The sequence below is a fragment of the Lissotriton vulgaris genome, chromosome 10, assembly GCF_964263255.1.
Source record: "Lissotriton vulgaris chromosome 10, aLisVul1.2, whole genome shotgun sequence".
NCBI classification, from domain to species: Eukaryota; Metazoa; Chordata; class Amphibia; order Caudata; family Salamandridae; genus Lissotriton; species Lissotriton vulgaris.
Genome location: NC_141698.1, coordinates 803,582,527 through 803,604,415, shown reverse-complemented (window position 1 = coordinate 803,604,415; position 21,889 = coordinate 803,582,527). Strand labels below are relative to the sequence as shown.

The 21,889-nt window shown below is 48.2% G+C and overlaps 1 protein-coding gene across 1 annotated transcript in view; it reads left to right on the top strand.

Annotated features, from left to right (window-relative positions):
* LOC147688814 (transmembrane channel-like protein 2) overlaps positions 1 to 21,889 on the top strand; it is a 523,112-nt gene that overhangs the window by 419,207 nt on the left and 82,016 nt on the right. The window contains exon 16 of the mRNA XM_086939828.1: positions 3,927 to 4,005. Within this exon, the coding sequence (XP_086795954.1) occupies positions 3,927 to 4,005 (79 nt within the window). The remainder of the gene's footprint in view (positions 1 to 3,926; positions 4,006 to 21,889) is intronic.

Genomic DNA, 21,889 nt, shown 5'->3' with positions numbered 1-21,889 from the left:
CCGGGATGGAGAACCCAATGCTGTAGCTGCAAAAACCCCAGTCTCTCAGACTCCGGGATCCCATACTCTGACCTCAGCTGGGGAAACGAGATTACTCCTGAGAGGTCAAATAGATGACTCACCGAACGGCACAAGGTGCCACGTCACTCTCTAAGGGCCATATGTATAAAGGCAGTTTTGCAATCGCAAATGCCGAAATTTGCAGAATTTTGGCATTTGTGATCGCAAAATAGCTAAGTTGTATGTATGTGAGCAAAACAGCCTCGCAAAATAAGAAATCGCAAATGTTGGATTCCCTATTTTGCTATTGCATTTAAGGAATCGCAAATTGTGATTCCTTAAATGCAATGTATGAGGCCCAGAAAAAATGCCCTTAGGGCATGTATGTGTGCCACATGGGCACTCATGCACATTTCAGGGGTGTAACAGGGTGTCCTTTTGACATCTTGGCACCCTTGAAATTGCATTTTCAATTTGCGATTCTCTAATTGAGAATCTCAAATTGAGAATGTATTCCCATTCATTCCTATGGGCCTCTAGGCCCATAGGAATGAATGGGCAGGTATTCCTTAATTGCGAATTGCAATTTGCGATTCGCAATTAAGGAATATGTAGGATTCGCAAAATGATTTGCAAATCCTACATACATAGCATTTTGCGATTCTCAAATAGCGATTCTCAAAAAATCGCTATTTGAGAATCGCAAAATGTAACTTTCATACATATGGCCCTAAATGATTTGTCAGACGTACCTGAGGTGAATTTGCTATTGCCAAACAGGGGGGTCAGCAGGGAAGGAAAAGTCGAAAGTTTCTTGGTGGTCACCACCCCATCCCAGACCGCCATTATTGACTTGTTGACCGGAGAGCCCAGCATGCCCCAACGCCGTTGTGATCTCTGGAGAAAGGGAACCTTCCATAATGGGATGCAAGCCAGCGCTCTATCCTTGAAAAGCTGCCACTTTTCGGAGGGTGGTCGTGCACACTCCACCAAGTATAGCAGTTGGGCTGCCTTATAGTAGCTAAGGAGATCCGGTATTCCAAGGCCCCCATGTTCGGGGCGCATGTATCTAGAGCCTTACTCATCCTCGGTCTTTTCCCTGCCCATACAAATTGATTAATGCTGTGCTGCATCGACGCAGGAACTCCAGCAGAGGGCCTGAACCTGCATGGTCTGAAACAGGTAGAGCGCTCTAGGAAGTAGGGACATTTTGACCACAGCTACCCGTTGAGAAGAGATAAGTGGTGCTTGCTCCAAGCGCCCAACTCTTTCACAGCTTGTTGGGACAGTCTGGTGTAATTCAGCTGAGCCGTTCATTGAACCGTTGCCGCTAGATCTAACCCTAGATACAGAATTGTGTCTGCTTGCTACCTTTCTACCGGCAAAGGTTGACCCGAAAGCCAGATACCCGGCTAAATGCACGCAACTCCTCGAGGAAGGCAGGAAGGGAGAGCCTAGGTTCCATCAAGGCCGCCAGTACGTCATCTGAGTAAAGACTTATGGGATATGCTTCCCCCCAGAAGGGATCCGCCTAATTCTAGGATTATCCCTGACTGGCTGCACCAAAGGTTTTATAAAAAGAGTGAACAATAACAGGGACAGCGAACACCCCTGTCTGGTCCCTTTTTTAATAGAAAGGGGTTCGGAGGTGATGCAGTTGACCCTTATGCAAGCCGTGAGTTTGGCATAGCAGCAGCAAACACATTCTCGGAACCTCTCCCCTAAGCCGAATTTCGCCATTGTGTTTCCCAAAAACCCCCAGTCCATCCAATCAAACGCTTTTTTTAAGGGTCAATCGTCAGCAAGAGAGCATCCATTTGCGTTGACCTTTGTTATTTTAGGTGAATAGTCTCTCTGTGGGCAAGATCTGCAAAGGGTGAACACTGTTCTTAGTAGAGACTAATACTCTGTGGTGTATTTCTCATGAGAGTTTCACTGATTGCAAACATTGTGGTACAGACTAAACTTTCTCCATAGAGTAAACACTGTTTATACCACTTTTTTTTTACTCATATCCACTTCATTGCTCACTGTAGGTTCAGTGATACTGAAGGGTTTGATACAGGTTAAGGATGCCCCTAGAAGGGCTTTAGTTATGTATTAAGTTGAGTATCTGGATGAACTTGGTTTTCTCTGAACAGCTGTATACAGATTGAATACTGTGTGCATCTACATGTGGTTGATTGGTAATATGAACTCAGCTACCCAGAAGGTGGTTGGTATAAGGTCAATGTTGTACATAACACAAGCTTGCTTCATCTAAGGCGGTTGTATGTGTAATGACATTACTGATGCTTCATATTATTCTAAGCTATTTTGTACTTATAGACCTCTAATGCCATACTCATTTATAAAGTAATGTGCACAAAAGAAGCTTGGATGATGACATCAGCGATGCCATTTATAATGTCATCAGTGATGCCATCAATGATGTCGTTTGAGATGTCATATATCATGTCGTAGATTTCATGAATGATGTATTATGTGATGGCATGGCAGAGGTGCAAGTTATAGTTATCTCTGCAAACTATAACTGGTGAATTTCTGTGATTTTTTTAGTTCAAAATGTTATACTGGCACTGACATATTCATCTAACTATAATGACACTTTAACCTATGGTTTTTTTTTGTGAATTTCAAGGATATTTTGATGTGAAGTAATTTTGTTTAGCATACGTACAGTCAACCCCCCTACCAAGCATGGACTTGGGTCATGCATGGTGGAGTTGGCTGAAAGGCTTGAGGCCAACAACATCTAGAGGCAGCCAACCCCATGCTGGGCAAGGCATTTGGTCATGGGCAGTGTGAAGTTGGTCCCAGGGCTTGACGTGCAGCCAAGCCATACTTTCAATGCCCTGCAGGCAGCCAACCACATGCTGCGCATGGCCTTCAACCGAGAGTAGGGTGGGTGGCCTTCGGCCCAAGATTGGCCTTTGGGTAAAAAGAGAAGGAGGGCATGCGTCCCTCCTTCACAAGCCTTCTCAGGCCCCAGGGACCTCACCCCCCTGGGTTGAATCTTACTTAAAAAGGGAGGGAGTTGCGCAGTCCTCCTCCCCGAGCCCTCTTGGGCCGAGTACCCCACACCTAGGGGCATCCCTTTGTTGTAGGCAGGTGCCCCGGTGCCCACCTGGGGCACCTACTAGGCAACACTTTGGGGGATGTGAGGAGAGCCCCAGGGACCCTGCAGGCCCAGCAGGCTCACTGCATGGTGCTGGAGCCAGATTTGCTCCCACCTGGTGGGAGCAGCTATTTTTGCTTGCCCCCTCCGTGTGGGAGAAATATGTATTCTATTTCCCTGCCCGCAGGTGTCACTGAACCTACACCGAACAGACGTCGGGTCCCAGATGGCGGGAGCATGCTTAAATCTCTCACCATTTGGGAGCACACTTAAATTCCCAGCTTTTGGAATCCTTCAATTATTCTCAAAAACTACTATGAGCCTCTGTCCTTACCCAACCACCAAGCATCCCATCTTCATTTCATATATATACTTAGTTACCATATGACTAAAATTGATCTGTCACACACATCACGCACAGCATACCACTGCATCGAATGAACAGAGCGTAATCCATAAAAGAGTGGTTTCCAGTACAGTACATTTCCTAAATAATTTGAATAATACTCAATATTTGTGCCATCTGTGGAATGAACCAACACTTATTATTGTATTCTTGTTTCAAACACATAAAGAAACAGTTTTACATTTTTGACTTCCTTCTTGTTATGTTTGTGGTCATTAGTCCAAAAAAACCAAGAGTACTCTATTCAAGTCGTGTGTTTACGTTTTCATTGATGTTTTCTATTTATTTGTGCTGCGTGTGCTGATTTAGTTTATTTTTCCAAAATTTGAAGACATATACTTAATATTTTATAATATTTTATTTTTGTATGACGAGTTTGACATTTATTTACATATTTTCTAGCCTTGCTATTTATTATCTGAATGCTGTTTCAAAAGCATTCGAGCAAGCAAATTTGGATCTGAGGAAGAAAATGCAAATGGTAGGTTTCAAAAGTGTCATATAATTTTCTATGGTATTTATTTAACCTGTGGCAGCAGAAAATAAATGTATCATTTGTATTGTTCTATCATTTTTGCAAAACTAAATATTGGGAATGAATAGGACTTAGTTCATAATATGCTCATCTCTTCAAATAATGCATGCACTAAATGCATCATCTGCTTTGTAAGGAGTACGAATTGTGCAAAGGATCAGCAAATAGACCTCACGATAAGTTGCCATGGTGACTTTCTCACGCCTTTAAATTGTGGTATTACGTACATGTTTTACTTGGAATATTTGGACATAATTCATCAGTGTCGTGCAGGGAAAACGTGAAAAGCCACAGTTTCTGCTGGTGCCTTTATTCTGGGTTAAATAGTGCTTGTAATTTGCCGAAGGGCGTGTGACTCATAAATTACCACCCAGAATACTCTTTTTCAGTATCTCATTAGGGGGAATGTGTATCACATGTATGTTGCATCTGTTTTAACGCTGGCATTGTTTCACATCAAACCCCATGCAAGCGGTCTTACTCTCAAACCATGGTAACTCATTTTCGCTAACAAGCACAGCATGTGATCATTTTACACGCTGAAACAATATTTGCCTTTGATTGATGGAATTACATTTACATCGTTGGGTTTCAGATCGTAATAGTATTCTCAGAAAACTTTCTTGAGATCTTTGAAGTCCAAAACGCTGCCGCTAGAGCCTTGGTGGGTTTACCGAGGAAACTATACGGTCATTACATTGGTTGCCTATGGCACGACGGATCGATTTTAAAATTCTTTGCCTGTCTTTCAAGATCCTTAAATTGTCCTCCCCCAGATACTGGAGAACCTTCTTATTCCTTATGTACCATCTCGGTCACTATGGTCTTTGGGTCAAAATCTGGTTGTGGTCCCGCGGTTTAAGCTCTGCCGTGCTGGGGGACGCTCTTTTCGAGTTTTAGCTGCTAAGTTATGGAACTCACTTCCATCTCAAACTCGTGCATTGGATAATTTGTTGGAGTTCAGGAGAGCTATAAAAACCCATCTCTTCCCTTCTGCATCTTAGTATTCTGCCTCTGTCCACCTGATTATCTGATGTCTGTTGTGTTGTGCCTTTTACCTGTCCAAAGCGCTGGGACGCCCCTTTGCTGGGGCAGCTGTGCGCTATACAAGTGCGGATAACATAACATAACATAACACTCAATGTATAGGTCTGTGCGTGTTTCTAAGGTAAATCCATTCCTGGGGATCAGTAGAGGGCAGCTTTTGAGTAGATGATCATAAGTTATTACTTTGCTATGTGATAACTTCCTTCTTCTATAGATTGGCAGCAGGCGTATGGTTTTTTTCTAATCCCCCCACCAGAGAAAAAAAAATGGCCATCTCCCCTCAGCTAACTACATGCTAGTTTCTCATTCCACCTCAGAGGCCCACTGGCAGTCCTAAGATTGAATCATCAAGTTTTCTGTCTTTCAGATCCGTTCAGCCAGTGCTCAGTTGTACTCTGCCTCCACTCAGAGTCTGCCAACGCCCTGTAATAGACCCCCCTTTTCTAAGCACCTTTTTAAATATGTTACACTTGGTGGACCATGGAACACCCAAGAAATGGTTAACTGCCTCCAAGAGACCCTTCTCTCACCCTGATCTCGAGTTCAGATGTGCTCAGCCAACCCTCAAAAGCCCTCAGCTAGTCCTCAAAGGCCTGCAGCTGCCCCTCATGCCCTACTATTTACCAGAGCACTTGAGGCCTCTCCTCTACTACTGCTTATCACCCAGCACTGAGGAACACGTCATTTGGCCCTGAGCTTTGCAGTTGTATGATTCCCCAACACCTGTATTCAAAGTGCAGCCAGGCACTTCACTCACTAATCTGCTGCTCCTTGCAAAATCCTGACTTTTAATTTTAGGCCATGACACTTTCATTTGAAGGAACATTTTTGAAATGGTAGCAGCTATTTATCTGGCCTCCGAGTAAATAGTGAGATTTTGCTGCTATTTACTTGGCTGCTCACTAAATAGCAGATATTAGGTGCTAATTAACCAGTGGCTGTGCAAATTTCATTATTTACCAGGCCTCCAACGAATAGCAAACTAAGTAACAGAGATGATGTAGTATTTGGTCAATAGCCATACAAACAGCAAAGAAACTTGACTTTGAATCTTGCTGCAGACTAGATAGCAGAGATTATGTACTATTTGGCCTGTGGCTATGCAAATAGCAAAGAAACGTCACTATTTACCCTGCGAGATAGCAGAGTTCATGTATTGTTTGGCCGGCGGCCATTCAAAAAGCAAAGAAGCTTCAGTATTTACGCAGCTTCTGACTAGGTAGCAGTGATCATGTACTATTTTGCCAGCAACCGTACAAACAACAAGGAGACTTCCCTATTTATCCAGCTGCCAACAAAATTGCAGAGTTCATGGAGTATTTCACCAGTGGGCATGCAAACAGCTATGAAACTTTACAATTAACCTGTCCCCCGAATAAATAGCAGAGATTATGTACTATTTTCCCACAGCCATGCAAATTGCAAAGAAATTGCAAAGAAACTTCACTATTTGCCCTGTTGGCGACTGAATAGCAGAGATTATGTACAAGCTGAACAATGGTTGTGCCAATAGCCCAACCGCCAACTTAATGGCAAAGATCATGTACTATTTGTTTGGTAGCCCTGCAAGTAACACTATTTAACTAGACACCAACTAAATGTAGCAATTATGTACTATTTTGCTTGCAGTAGTGCACACCGCAAATAAAATTCACTATTTACTTGGCCGCCGTCTAAATGACGCAGCTCGAGCTGTGAGAATAGCAAAGAAGCTTCTCTATTTACCTAGATAATGGCAAAATAGCAGAGATTAAGTACCATGGGGCGAAGAAACCTTACAATTGATGCTGTCAACGATTAAATAGAAGGCATTCTGAAGTAGTAGGCCTGGTGCCAGATAACAACTGAAGTTTTACTGTTGATTAGGTGCACTTGGTCACTACAATGGTAGCAAGTGGGGGTGGGAAGCACTTTGTGGAAGTGTTAGAGAGCAGCCACAGGTATGGTGCTTAACATGCTGGGACTATATGGCAGTCTGGCTCTTCATTCCTGTTTGAGTCTCTCCTCTTCCTCTGCAGGCCTCTGTCTGCTTTTGCTCCAGCCAGCTTAGGCCATCCCTGAATATCTTTGAGATGTCTCAATCTTCCTATGGCAGTCTTTCATTTCTGTTTCACCTACTGTCCTATACAGTCTGTGTCCAATGATTTCCTCAGTGTTTGTTCACTGGAATGCTTTTATAGTTTGGGATTTCTTCGGGCTCCTTGCCATCTCACTCTGTACCTGGCAGTCTCTGCGTAAGATGCCTTTTCATGAGCTCAGGCCGCAACTACTACCCTTCAGTTTTGTGATTGTACCAGATTGTACCTGCTTCCCTACCTCATATTTCGACTCTCAGAATTTTTGGTGAGGGTGGATTTGTGATACATATTATGACGATCACTACAGACCAATTGATGGCCAAAGAAGTTGATTCAGCCATCCATTTTCCCACATTGTTCAACCAAGCTTGGTAGTAAGCCGGTTATGTTAAATAATCTGTAGGGTGCATTAGCCGACCACTTGGAAAGTAGTGAATGTTCTCTGCTAATTACTTGGCCTCTGGCTAACTGGTAGATTATATTTATTTTTTGTCTGGTAGCCCTGGAAATAGTAGGTAAACTTTGCACGGCTGCTGGCTAAATAATAGATTCTGAACTGTTTGGCAGGTAGCTATACAAATTGCAGAAAACCACACTATTTACACAACCACTGGCTAAATAGTTTGCACTGTTTGGCCAGCAGCTATGCAAATAACAAGGAAACCTCACAATTTGTCTTGCCACGGGATGATTAGCAGAGGTTATGTATTATGTGAACAGCAGTCACCCAAACAGAAAAGAACCTTCATTCAATCAATCAATCAATCAATGACACTTATAGAGCGCGCTACATACCCGTAGGGTCTCAAGGCGCTGGGGGGGGGGGAGAGGGGGGGGGGGGTTGCCGCTACTGCTCGAACAGCCAGGTCTTCAGCTTCTTCCTGAAGGAGAGGTGGTCTTGGGTCAGGCGCAGGTCCGTCGGGAGGGAGTTCCAGGTCTTGGCGGCCAGGTAGGAGAAGGACCTTCCTCCTGTAGTCGCTCTTCGGATGCGGGGGACAGCGGCGAGGGCGTGGTTGGCTGATCGGAGGTGGCGTTTGGGAGCGTAGAAGTTGATCCGGCTGTTGAGGTAGCTCGGGCCTTGGTCGTGTAGGGCTTTGTGTGCGTGGGTGAGGAGGCGGAAGGTGATTCTTTTGTTGACGGGGAGCCAGTGAAGGTCTCTCAGATGTCCGGAGATGTGGCTGGTTCGTGGGATGTCGAGGATGAGTCTGGCTGAGGCGTTCTGGATCCGCTGGAGTCTCTTCTGGAGCTTGGCGGTGGTACCGGCGTAGAGGGCGTTGCCGTAGTCCAGTCGGCTGGTGACGAGGGCTTGGATGACGGTCTTCCTGGTCTCGGTGGGGATCCACCAGAAGATCTTCCGTAGCATGCGTAGGGTGTTGAAGCACGCTGAGGAGACGTTGTTGACTTGCCTGGTCATGGGGAGGGAGGAGTCCAGGATGAAGCCCAGGTTGCGTGCATGGTCTGTCGGTTTGGGTGCGGTGCCCAGGGCGGGAGGCCACCAGGAGTCGTCCCAGGCGGAGGGTGAAGAGCCGAGGATGAGGACCTCCGTCTTGTCAGAGTTCAGTTTCAGGCGGCTGGTCGTCATCCACTCGGCTACCTCTTTCATCCCTTCGTGCAGGTTGGCTCTGGCGGAGGCGGGGTCGTTGGTCAGGGAGAGGATCAGCTGGGTGTCGTCGGCGTAGGAGATTATGCTGAGGTTGTGTTTGCGTGCGATGGCCGCAAGGGGGCTCATGTAGACGTTGAAGAGGGTGGGGCTCAGAGATGATCCTTGAGGGACGCCGCAGATGACTTCGGAGGCCTCTGACTTGTACGGTGGTAGGCGGACTCTCTGTGTTCTTCCGTTGAGGAAGGAGATGATCCATTCCAGCGCCTTGTCCTGGATACCGATGTTGCTGAGGCGCTGTACTAGGGTGCGGTGGCAGACAGTGTCGAATGCCGCGGAGAGGTCTAGGAGGATGAGGGCCGCTGTTTCTCCATTGTCCATCAGGGCTCGGATGTCATCGGTGGCGGCGATGAGGGCGGTCTCGGTGCTGTGATTGGCTCGGAAGCCGGACTGTGGGGGGTCGAGGGATCCATTCGTCTCGAGGAAGGCGGCCATCTGCTTGTTGACAGTCTTCTCGATGACTTTGGCTGGAAACGGGAGGAGCGAGATGGGGCGGTAGTTCTTGAGTTCGGTGGGGTCCGCTGTTGGTTTCTTGAGTAGAGCGCTGAGTTCGGCGTGCTTCCAGCTCTCAGGGAAGGTGGCGGTGTCGAAGGATGTGTTGATGATGTCTCGCAGGTGGGGTGCGATGACAGCGTCGGCCTTGTTGAAGACGTGGTGAGGGCAGGGGTCGGTCGGTGATCCGGAGTGGATGGAGTTCATCGTGCGGATGGTGTCTTCGGTGCTGATCAGGGTCCAGGCGTGGAGGGTGGTGGTGGGGGGTGGTTGTTCGGTCATGGTGTGCGTTGGTTGGTTGTTGAAGCTGTTGTGTATGTCCGCGATCTTGTTGAGGAAGTATGAAGCGAGGGAGTTGCAGAGGTCTTGCGATGGGGTGATGTCGTTGTTTCCTGCGCTGGGGTTGGAAAGCTCTTTCACGATGTTGAAGAGTTCCTTGCAGTTGTGTGCGTTGTTGTCCAACCTGTCCTTGAATGCTGTTTGGCAAAACAGCAGACATTATTTACAATTTGGTCATCAGCCATGAAAATAGCAAATCATCCTAATTACTTTCCTAGCTGCTGGTTAAAAAAAAGAAAGAAAAAAAACTTTATTACAGCTATGCACTTGCTCTTACTCACAAAGCCACGGGATGTATCAGGGAAAGAGTAGAATTATCAAAAGGCTCCATAATATCAGAAAACCTCTTTTTCTACAGCAAATCAGTGCATTCTAGAACTATTAATCCTGGTTGAGTTCAATTTACAAATCAGACTAAGGGCATATTTAGAATTCGGCAGACTGGATTCTCCTTCCCAAACATGATGAATATCCCTTCCGCCGTATGATAAGTGACATAGGCTATAAGGCATTCAGAATGTGGCATAAGGAATATCTTTTATGCTTGTGATGGAGTATCCTGTCTGCCAAACTCCAAATCAGGCTATAAAACACCTAAAAACAATGATATGTAAAAGCAAAGGCCAGAACTGGACATGTATCCCGGTGACAAGTGCCATTTGACATTTAGTGTGATCTTTTCAAAATAGAAATAATTGCATAGGGCCCCTTATGAAGTCACTTAAACATTATAATTGAGAGACTTCATTACAATCTCATGACAGAACATCTTAGGCCTAGTGCCACAGGTCCTAGACAATTTGGTCTCTCATGTCCTGGCACTTTTAGAGTTTGTCCTCCTCGTTTGGCTCCTCCTTGATCTGTTCCTTGTCCTCTTAGTCCTACTGGAACGAATGTCATTGATCCTGGCCCTCTTGATCCAGGTTCTCCTTGTTTAGGTACTCCAGAGCCTAGTCATTTTTATCTATGCCCCCTGGCCACCATTGTCCATTCCCTTTTCTATGTTCCAATTTGTAATCCAAGTTCTGTGACCTATGTCCTGACTTTCAAGACCCCCCTAGGCCTGTTTTCAGTTTTCCTGGTCAAGATCCTTTGAGTTCACCTAGTCCTACTTGCTCCTGTCTTCTGGGTACAATTGGTACTGATCCCCTTGGTCTTCCTGGTCCCTGTCCTTCATATCGTGGTATCCTGGTACCAATGGCCATGGCGCTTCAGGTCCTGATCTCCCTAATCCTCTTCAATCTGGTCCTGACACTCCTGGCCCTAGTACTCCTCCTTTTTGTCCTCATGGTTCTGCAATAACAGGTACTGGCCCACCACAGATTGTCCTAGCCTTTCCCAATTTTAATGTTCCTTGACATCTGGTTCCTACTAGCCTTTGAATGTCCTGGCTCTGTACTTCCTGGTCGGTTAGGGTCTGTACTTCCTGGTTGGTCAGGGTTTAATTTCCATGTACTCCTAATATTATTCCTTTGTATCCTGGGTCTCCTTTTTCACAGGCTCCCAGTCCTAGGCCTTTCCCCCCTCACCCTAATTCTCATCCATCAATCCTCCTGGTCCTTCACTCCTGCTTTATCTATTCCCCTGGTTTGCCTGTCCCTAATCCTTCTGCTGCTGGTTCTCCAGATTCATGTGGTCTTGGTCATAGATCTGGTACTCCCTGGTCTGGTCCTCATCTATTAGTCCTTCTGCTGTGGTCCTACTGGCCTTGGATTCCCTATCCCTACAGGTCCCCTGGTGCTCCTGCCCCGTCCTAGTCCTACTTGTTCCCCTGGTCCACTTTGTTCTTGTGCATCTGATCAGACTTATGAATCTATTCCTTTGTATCCTGGGTGTTGGAACCTGGGATGTCAGGTCACCTAGGGTAGCCTGGCCTAGGGTAAGACACATTCACTAAAGGCACATGTGTGAAGGTTGTAAACCACCCAGCAGTAAATTAACGCAATAACACCCAAAAATGACACTACACCAATGTTGGAAAAATACGAGCTTGTTTATAAAAATAATATTTGCTCTCTTGACTTTAGAAATCACAGTTCAGTATCTCACATTTGCTCATGGAATTATTTAGACTTTCAAAGTTATTACAATATTTCACTTTTCATCTCCCCAGCTTGTTAACACATCACATTGGCTACCAGGGAGTAGGGTCTCAAATTTTAGCACGGAAACATCAATTACTTTCCTGTACAGCACCCAGATTCCTCAGTTATAGAATCTCTAGTTTAACAAAGCCAACCCTTCCATATATCATAGCAACCCCTCCTTCTTCTAGCTGAGTTTCCAGCAGGTGAACACAATATCTATTGAGTAAGCCTTCAGTGAAACAAGAACTTGTTGGCAATTCTCTAGAGTACCACAGGCTGTTACCCAGTAACTTGTACAGTGTTCTGCTGATGACCTCCCTCAGCTCTGAAATTCCTTTTTACTCAGTCTCTCTTGAAGCTTGGTAAAAGGAAATCCTTCAAGTTTCCAAATCGACCCCTTCACTCCACAACTTAGCGCTTTCAGTCACCCTGAAGTCTGAAATAAGAGGGGAAGTCTAGCACCTCGCGCTTCCCCCCACTCCCCTTACTTGAGAAGGTAGTCGTCCTCTCTCCTCAGACCACGCTACTGCCTTGGGGCCTCAGTCGATTCCACCCAACAGGTATCACAGGGCTGGGGTTCAGAATACCCCCGCCAGGCCCGTGAGGAATTCGCGCTCACTCGCGCTCTGTGAGGCCCGCTCTCCGCCTCTTCCTGCCTCAAGGGATTCCCTCGCTGGAAGCGCTCCAGCGCATGCGCGAGGGAGTAGCGGCTCAGACCGGCGGCTGCTCCCCTTGACAGCGCTGATAGCGGCTCACCTCTAGGCCTGCTCGATCCTAGGCCCCTCCTGCCAGAACAGTGGACACCGCCCAGAGACTGCGCAGAGGCGTGTTGTCCAAACTTTGTCAGCGCCAAGCAGTGACACCGCCGAGAGTCTGTGTAGAAGTGCGCTGCCCAAGACAACCAGCGCTACACTTCCGCTTCCCTCAGATCTCAGGGCAGCGCCGGATCTTCCACATAAAGGTCCACAGGTGAGAGGGGATGACACCGTCAGCGCTCCCTCTCCCACGCAATGGGGACCCGGTTTGACACTGAGGGGGAGCTAAACAAGGTTGAAGTCCTGCGCTCACAAAGCACCACTCCTCTAACTCCTGCCAATTGCTCAATTCCCCTCTACTGGACAAGAGTGGGTAGAGGTTTGGTTTTACACCACACACCCTCCTAGGTTAGAGACCCCCTGTCCAGGGTCAGCAGGATGGGGCTAACTAGGTCAGGCTTAAAAATAGGAAAGAGAGAGGGGAAGGATCATAAAAGGGGCAACCCTTAAGAGGCAAGCTTCCCTGAAGATTCTACCCTCTACCAGACCCTTTGCCTATATTTTTTTTAATAATACCAGCCGGAGACTAAATAAAAATTTTTTTCAGCACTCACGTGCCAGGTATTTTTTAATTCCTCACTTTTCACCTCACCACTCACATTATTGGTACCTTCACACACCAAACACATAGTTCACTCATAAAGTGCTCCTGCGTAGTCGTGAAGTCGTAGCACGCCGCATTCCGTAGAGGTTTGCGAAGACCCCGATGATGAAGCATGACACCAAGGGGCCTGTTGGTGTGTGAGGGGTATTTTAACAACACTGGTTGCTCCCCACCATTGTGGTAACAACCGCCGTCCACCTAGTGGATTCCTTTTGTTTATGATATACTCCAGCTGCTCCTCACTAACAAGACAAAATGGCTGTCCAGCATTCCGCCTTTTATAGGCTGACCCTCAGAGGTCCAGAAGGGACCAGAAGGTTCTGGAATGCCCTATTCTACTCTATGGGACAGGTTCTAGGTTTGTCAGTTGGGACAGTTGGTAGCCACCATTTTGTGACTCCAACTATATTCCTGTCAGAAAAGGCCTCTAGGCCTGAGGTGAAAAACTATGAGGGTGAAAGAACACCTATCCCCTTGACCAACACCTGAAAAAGCTAGTGGACGCAAAAATTAATAAAAGTATGAGGGGCAAAAAGGGGACAAAATAAATAATAAATTGGAGGGACTACGCAAAAAGCCAGACAGGTCTAACACGCGTCCCCCCCAGCTGAAAGTAGGGAGAACTACCCAACCCCTTGGGAGTCCTCATCACTAAGGCGGAAATACCTAGAGAGACCGTCTGCATTGGCGTGGTCAACTCCAGGTCGATGTTCCACCCGGAAGTCCATTCCCTGTAGGGAGATGGACCACCTCAACAGCTTGGGATTCTCCCCCTTCATTTGCATCAGCCAACGAAGGGGTCGGTGGTCAGTCTGAACCAGGAAGTGCGAGCCAAAGAGGTATGGCCGCAGCTTCTTCAGAGCCCACACCACTGCAAAAGCTTCCCTCTCAATTGCACTCCACTTCTGTTCCCGGGGAAGCAGTCTCCTGGATAAGAAGACCACAGGCTGATCCAGGCCCTCTTCATTTAGTTGCGATAACACTGCCCTAATGCCATGTTCTGATGCATCTGTCTGGACAATGAACTCCTTGGAGAAGTCTGGGGCCCTCAGGGCCGGTGCCGCACACATTGCCTGCTTCAGTTTCTCAAAAGCTTGCTGATAAGCTTCCGTCCAAACTACCCGTCGAGGTTGTTTCTTTGAGTTGAGCTCTGTGAGAGGCGCTACAATAGTGCAATACCCCTTCACAAAGCGACGGTAGTAGCCTGTGAGGCCCAGGAAAGCTCGGACCTCAGTCTGTGTCTTGGGGGGTTCCCAGGCCATGATTGCCTCAATCTTCGCCTGCAGGGGTTGCACAGTCCCTCTACCCACCAAGTGTCCAAGGTACACACCCGGCCCCTGCCCAATCTGGCATTTGCTGGCCTTGATGGTCAATCCAGCTTGTTTCAGGGCCTGGAGAACGGCTTGCAAATGTTGCAAATGGTCCTCCCAACTGCTACTGAAGACAGCAATGCCATCCAGGTAAGCAGCAGAGAAACTCTCCATTCCAGAGAGGACCTGGTTCACCAGCCGCTGAAATGTGGCAGGGGCATTTTTGAGCCCAATGGGCATTACACAAAATTGGAAGTGTCCCTCAGGCGTGGAGAAGGCTGACCTTTCCTTTGCTCCATCTGTCAAGGAGATCTGCCAGTACCCTGAAGTGAGGTCAAAGGTACTTAGGTATTGGGCAGCTCCTAGCCCGTCAATTAATTCATCCGCCCTAGGGATCGGATGAGCATCAGTCTTTGTACCTGAGTTCAGTCCTCGGTAATCCACACAGAACCTCAGTTCTGGCGTGGTGCCTGGTGGAGCGGCTTTTGGCACTAGCACCACCGGACTGGACCAAGGGCTGTTGGAAGGTTCTATAACTCCCAGCTCTAGCATCTTGGTAACCTCTCCATGGATGCTAGCCTTCACCTTGTCGGACAGCCGGTAGGTCTTCGACTTCACTGGTGGGCTGTCCCCTGTGTCCACATCATGGGTACACACGTGAGTCCTTCCCGGGACAAGGGAGAACAACGTAGAGTACTGCTCCAGTATCTGGCGGCAGTCCTCCCGCTGCTCAGGAGTTAGAGTGGGAGAGAGAATCACTCCCTCCACTGACCCATCCTTCTCTTGAGACAAGAACAAGTCCGGGAGAGGTTCGCTTTCCGCTTCCTCTTCCCCATCAGTCACCATCATTAAAATGACCTCGGGACTCTCATGGTGGGGTTTGAGTCGGTTGGCATGCAGCACCCGTAGGGGCTGTCGAGGGGTCTTAAGGTCCACCAGGTATGTGGCCTTACCCTTCTTCTCCAGCACTTCAAATGGGCCTGTCCAGCGATCCTGGAGGGCACTAAGCTCTCCAGGTTCCATCACCCACACTTTCTGGCCAGGCTCCAATTCCACCTGGTGAGCATTGTGGTCATACCACTCTTTCATGACTGCCTGGCTGGCCTCCAAGTTGTCAGAAGCTTGCTTCCACAACTTCGCCATTTGGCTCCTGAAGGCCAGCATGTAGCTCACCACATCCTGGGGGGGTTTCCTGGGAGACTTCTCCCAACCATCCTTCACCAGGCTGAGAGGACCGCGTACAGGGTGCCCATACAGAAGTTCAAAGGGGCTGAAGCCCACTCCCTTCTGTAGGAAATAATAGTGAGCAACCCAATAAACCTTTGGGGGCTTGGGTAAAACGTAATAAGAATGGGTAATGTAGCCTCCAAAGGAGTTTGTTGATAAGAGTGAGTTAGTGATTTGTAACTAATATGCAGGTAACTTAATTAACCTGAGTGACAATTTTCTTTGGATAAGGTTGGGAGTCGACGTTTCGGTCTTTATGGGTAACTCTCTAAGACCATCATCAGGACGAAGGTAAATAATATTGTAACTCCCTTAAAACGAAAAAGACTCTCTTCCTATGTTGGGAAGATCTAGTGCATTAAGCCAGGGAAGGTATTTATCTCTGTAGCCTCAAGGGCACACGCAATTGAGAAAATATGTTATTATTGAAACGTCCCGCCTCGCAGGGTTTTGGAGAATTTCAACGTCGTCACAAATCAACGATCTGTTCTAGTATCGAGGGGGGGATGAGTAAAACGAAATTGCCTCTTGGATAAATTCAAGGAAACGCTCGGGAAGGAACAATCTGTATTAGTCTCGAAAGTTCTCTGATCGCGGGAGGTATCAGCCGTCACTCTGCGCATCCCCCCCTCGATACTAAAGACCGAAACGTCGACTCCCAACCTTATCCAAAGAAAATTGTCTACATCCTTTTGGATCGGTGTTCTACAGGCCTTACAGTGATTTTGATTTACTTTCTGATTTCCATCCTGTATTCCTGTTCTACATATTTTTCTGTATTGTATTTTTCCCTTGATGACTGAATTTTGATAAAATCTATTTTTTGCCTATACACATGCTCAAGAGTCTTTGTCTCAAATTGTATTGTTTCAATGTCAAGTCGTGTTTTGTTTAGTTAGTCCTAAATATATACCTGTTTATTCAACTGTTAATGAATTAAATTCACTCAGGTTTATTAAGTTACCTGCATATTAGTTACAAATCACTAACTCACTCTTATCAACAAACTCCTTTGGAGACTACATTACCCACTCCCTTCTGTGGCACTTCCCTGTAAGAGAATAGCAAACAGGGTAGGAGGACGTCCCATTTCCTCCGCAGGCTTTCGGGCAGACTTCTGATCATGCCCTTCAAGGTCTTGTTGAACCTCTCAACCAGTCCATTCGACTGGGGGTGATAAGGAGTGGTGAACCGGTAGGTCACTCCACACTCCTTCCGCATTGCCCGCATGTAAGCTGACATAAAGTTGGTCCCCCTGTCAGACACAACTTCTTTGGGAAATCCCACTCGGGTAAAGATCCCCATTAGGGCTCTAGCCACCACAGGTGCTGTGACTGTCCTCAGAGGAATTACCTCTGGGTAGAGTGTGGCATGATCCACCAGAACCAGGATAAACCTGTGACCAGCTGTTGTTGGTGGATCTAAAGGCCCTACAATGTCGATGCCCACCCTTTCAAAGGGGGTGCTAACGACTGGAAGTGGTTCCAGGGGAGCCTTCAGCTTTACCCCTGTTTTCCCACTGGCCTGGCAGGATACACATGTCCGACAGTAAGTGTTGGACGCCACTTTCATCTGAGGCCAGTAAAAGTGGAGGACAAGCCGAGCAAAGGTCTTGTCCTGTCCTAAGTGTCCTGCCAAGGGTATAGCATGAGCCAATTCCAGCAGAAAGGCTCGGTATTGTTGCGGGACTACCAAGGCCCTTGATGAACCAGGTAAGGGTACCTTGGGTTCACTGTAGAGAAGTCCATCCTCCCAGTAAATATGGTAGTGTCCCGTAACATCACCTACTGCCTGGGCTTCAGCCTGTCGCCTCAGTCCCTCAAGGGTAGGGCATTACCTCTGCCCCTTACAGAATTCCTCTCTGGTAGGTCCTCCCTCCACATGCCACTCAGCAGGGATGGGTAAATCCTCCAGAGAGTCTACTTCCCCCTCCACGGACTCCTGGTCCACCACCGCAGGTGGCCGATCTGTCACATGGGGCGTGGAAGCCGAAGCAGGCTCTTCCTGTCTCCGGGTCTGTCCCTTTTTGGCAGCGGGTTGGGCCATTGTTCCAGGCTCCAACCCAAGCGAACTCCCTCTCCGGGCAGTCGCAGACCGTGTGCTCACACAGGCCCAGTCAGGTGTACCCAGCATCGCAGAGTGCGTCCGGTATTCCACCTCTCTCCAAGTGTTGTGCTCCATGTCATTCCCCAACAGACAATCAACTGGCCCGGCAGGGCTTACGGCAACTCGAAGTGAACCTGCAACCCCTTCCCACTCAAAGGGAACCTCAGCCACTGGATAGTGGCCCATTCTGCCGTCAGCCATCGCGGCGGGGTGGAGTACATGGGGAACACCTGCTCTGGAGACACCAGTTGACTTCTCACCATAGTCATACTGGCTCCTGTATCTCTCAGAGCCTCCCCTCTCTGGCCATTGATGGTGACCCATTGCCCATACTTAGCATTATTTGGGGGCACCTGGATCTTAGGAACCATCTCCCGTTCTCCCAGGGACACTAAGGTGACACCCGCCCACTCACCCCCCTTATCTAAGGGCAACTCCTCCCCGAGCGCTACACTAGCTACTCCCGGTGGTTTTCCTCCGGTGGGAGGGGGTGGTCTCTTTGGGCATCTGACATCTCCCTTAAAATGTCCAACACCACCACACTCAAAGCAGTGGAGAACCCTTGGCTGCTGGCTTTGGCCAGGATTAGGGTTTCTGGGCGGGTTCGCCTTAGGGGTGAAACCTGTTCCCTTCCCTTGGAAATTGTTTTGGGGACCTTTAGAGAACTCCTTCTTTTTATCTCCCCCCTCCTTCTTCTGAGGGGCGCCCTGTCCGGCCTTTTGGGAATCCCCTCCAGTCCCCTTTGAGGACACCCGGGTACTTGCCCAGATGTCCGCCTCCTCTGCAAGCTTCCGGGGATTGGTCAGCTTGCTGTCCACCAGGTGTTGGCGCAGCTCGGGAAAACATTTCTCGAAGAGGTGCTCTTTCAAAAATAGATCATACAACCCCTCATAATCCTTCACCTCACTGCCCTTGACCCAGCCCTCCAGTGCCTTATGTGCGTAAACAAGGAAGTCCACCCAGTTCTGGGTGCCTAACTTGTGGCTCCCCCAGAACTTCTGACGGTACCTTTCTGGGGTAAGCCCAAACTTCCTTACTAATGCTAGCCTCATGGTGGGGTAGTTGGTTTGCTCCTCTGGTTCCAGGGCCAGCAAGGTGTCCCGACCAGCAGGAGGCATGTATTTATACAAACCACCCCCCCAGTGCTTCTCCTGCACCCCATGGGCTCTTAGGGAGACCTCATAGGCAGCCAACCATTTGGCTATGTCATCCCCCTGACTAAAGCTAGCTATAAGGTCTTTTGGCAAATAGGGTCTGGACTCCCTGGCTGTCTCTTTAAATTCGCTGCCACCATTCATCACAGGAGAGGACCCCCGTTGTCGGGCCTGGAGTTCTAGCTCCTTCAACCTGAACTCGTGAGCCATCCTCCTTTCTTCCTTCTCCTGCTCCAGCTTAGCCAACTCCCATTTTAACTGCCTCTTTTCCCTCCTGTCAGCAAGCTCTGCTTCAGTTAAGCTTCCCCCAGAGGCGCTACTGCCCCTCCTGGAGTAGGACAGTGGTCCTGGGAGTAAGTTTTCCCCCTCAGAGTGGAATAACCCATCTATCTCCACCACCGTGTCCCGGTCTGCCCCTTCATCCTCCTCCTTCCCTTCTCTGTGTGCCTCCACCCAAGCCCTTAGACTAGTCTGGAGTTCCCCCTTCCTGGCACCATGCTTGAAAAAAACCCCATTTGTTGGCAGAACTCTTTCAGCTGAGCCACAGAATAGGTGTCTAGTTTTTCTAGTTCAAACTCCATTTTGAAATAGGCAATATCAAGTTGTACACACAAGGAAATTAGAGTTGCAAGGGCAACCTAAAGCCACCTCCACCCCACCACCAGGAACAAATTTGGAAAAACAAAAGGACAAATTAGGAGGGCCGCAAGGAGAAAACTCCTGGTGTAGGCCAGTGAATTACGTTCAATTACTACTGAGTAGCTGCAACCACAGTCAGGATCCCACCGCTAGACACCAACTTGTTGGAACCTGGGATGCCAGGTCACCTAGGGTAGCCTGGCCTAGGGTAAGACACATTCACTAAAGGCACATGTGTGAAGGTTGTAAACCACCCAGCAGTAAATTAACGCAATAACACCCAAAAATGACACTACACCAATGTTGGAAAAATACGAGCTTGTTTATAAAAATAATATTTGCTCTCTTGACTTTAGAAATCACAGTTCAGTATCTCACATTTGCTCATGGAATTATTTAGACTTTCAAAGTTATTACAATATTTCACTTCTCACCTCCTCAGCTTGTTAACACATCACAATGGCTACCAGGGAGTAGTGTCTCAAATTTTAGCACAGAAACATCAATTACTTTCCTGTACAGCGCCCAGATTCCTCAGTTATAGAATCTCTAGTTTAACAAAGCCAACCCTTCCATATATCATAGCAACCCCTCCTTCTTCTAGCTGAGTTTCCAGCAGGTGAACCCAATATCTATTGAGTAAGCCTTCAGTGAAACAAGAACTTGTTGGCAATTCTCTAGAGTACCACAGGCTGTTCCCCTGTAACTTGTGCAGTGTTCTGCTGATGACCTCCCTCTGCTCTGAAATTCCCTTTTACTCAGTCTCTCTTGAAGCTTGGTAAAGGAAATCCTTCAAGTTTCCAAATCGACCCCTTCACTCCACAACTTAGCGCTTTCAGTCACCCTGAAGTCTGAAATAAGAGGGGAAGTCTAGCACCTCGCGCTTCCCCCCACTCCCCTTACTTGAGAAGGTAGTCGTCCTCTCTCCTCAGACCACGCTACTGCCTTGGGGCCTCAGTCGATTCCACCCAACAGGTATCACAGGGCTGGGGTTCAGAATACCCCCGCCAGGCCCGTGAGGAATTCGCGCTCACTCGCGCTCTGTGAGGCACGCTCTCCGCCTCTTCCTGCCTCAAGGGATTCCCTCGCTGGAAGCGCTCCAGCGCATGCGCGAGGGAGTAGCGGCTCAGACCGGCGGCTGCTCCCCTTGACAGCGCTGATAGCGGCTCACCTCTAGGCCTGCTCGATCCTAGGCCCCTCCTGCCAGAACAGTGGACACCGCCCAGAGACTGCGCAGAGGCGCGTTGTCCAAACTTTGTCAGCGCCAAGCAGTGACACCGCCGAGAGTCTGTGTAGAAGTGCGCTGCCCAAGACAACCAGCGCTACACTTCCGCTTCCCTCAGATCTCAGGGCAGTGCCGGATCTTCCACATAAAGGTCCACAGGTGAGAGGGGATGACACCGTCTGCGCTCCCTCTCCCACGCAATGGGGACCCGGTTTGACACTGAGGGGGAGCTAAACAAGGTTGAAGTCCTGCGCTCACAAAGCACCACTCCTCTAACTCCTGCCAATTGCTCAATTCCCCTCTGCTGGACAAGAGTGGGTAGAGGTTTGGTTTTACACCACACACCCTCCTAGGTTGGAGACCCCCTGTCCAGGGTCAGCAGGATGGGGCTAACTAGGTCAGGCTTACAAATAGGAAAGAGAGAGGGGAAGGATCATAAAAGGGGCAACCCTTAAGAGGCAAGCTTCCCTGAAGATTCTACCCTCTACCAGACCCTTTGCCTATACTCCAGCTGCTCCTCACTAACAAGACAAAATGGCTGTCCAGCATTCCGCCTTTTATAGGCTGACCCTCAGAGGTCCAGAAGGGACCAGAAGGTTCTGGAATGCCCTATTCTACTCTATGGGACAGGTTCTAGGTTTGTCAGTTGGGACAGTTGGTAGCCACCATTTTGTGACTCCAACTATATTCCTGTCAGAAAAGGCCTCTAGGCCTGAGGTGAAAAACTATGAGGGTGAAAGAACACCTATCCCCTTGACCAACACCTGAAAAAGCTAGTGGACGCAAAAATTAATAAAAGTATGAGGGGCAAAAAAGGGACAAAATAAATAATAAATTGGAGGGACTACGCAAAAAGCCAGACAGGTCTAACACTGGGTCTCCTGTTTTACAGGCTCCTGGTCCTGGACCTTCTTCCCCTCGCCCTAATTCTCATGCATCAGTCGTCCTGGTCCTGCCCTCTTGGTTTATCTATTCCCCTTGTTTGCCTGGTCTGACTACTTCTGCTCCTGGTTCTCCTGGTCCATGTAGTCCTGGTCTTAGTTCTGG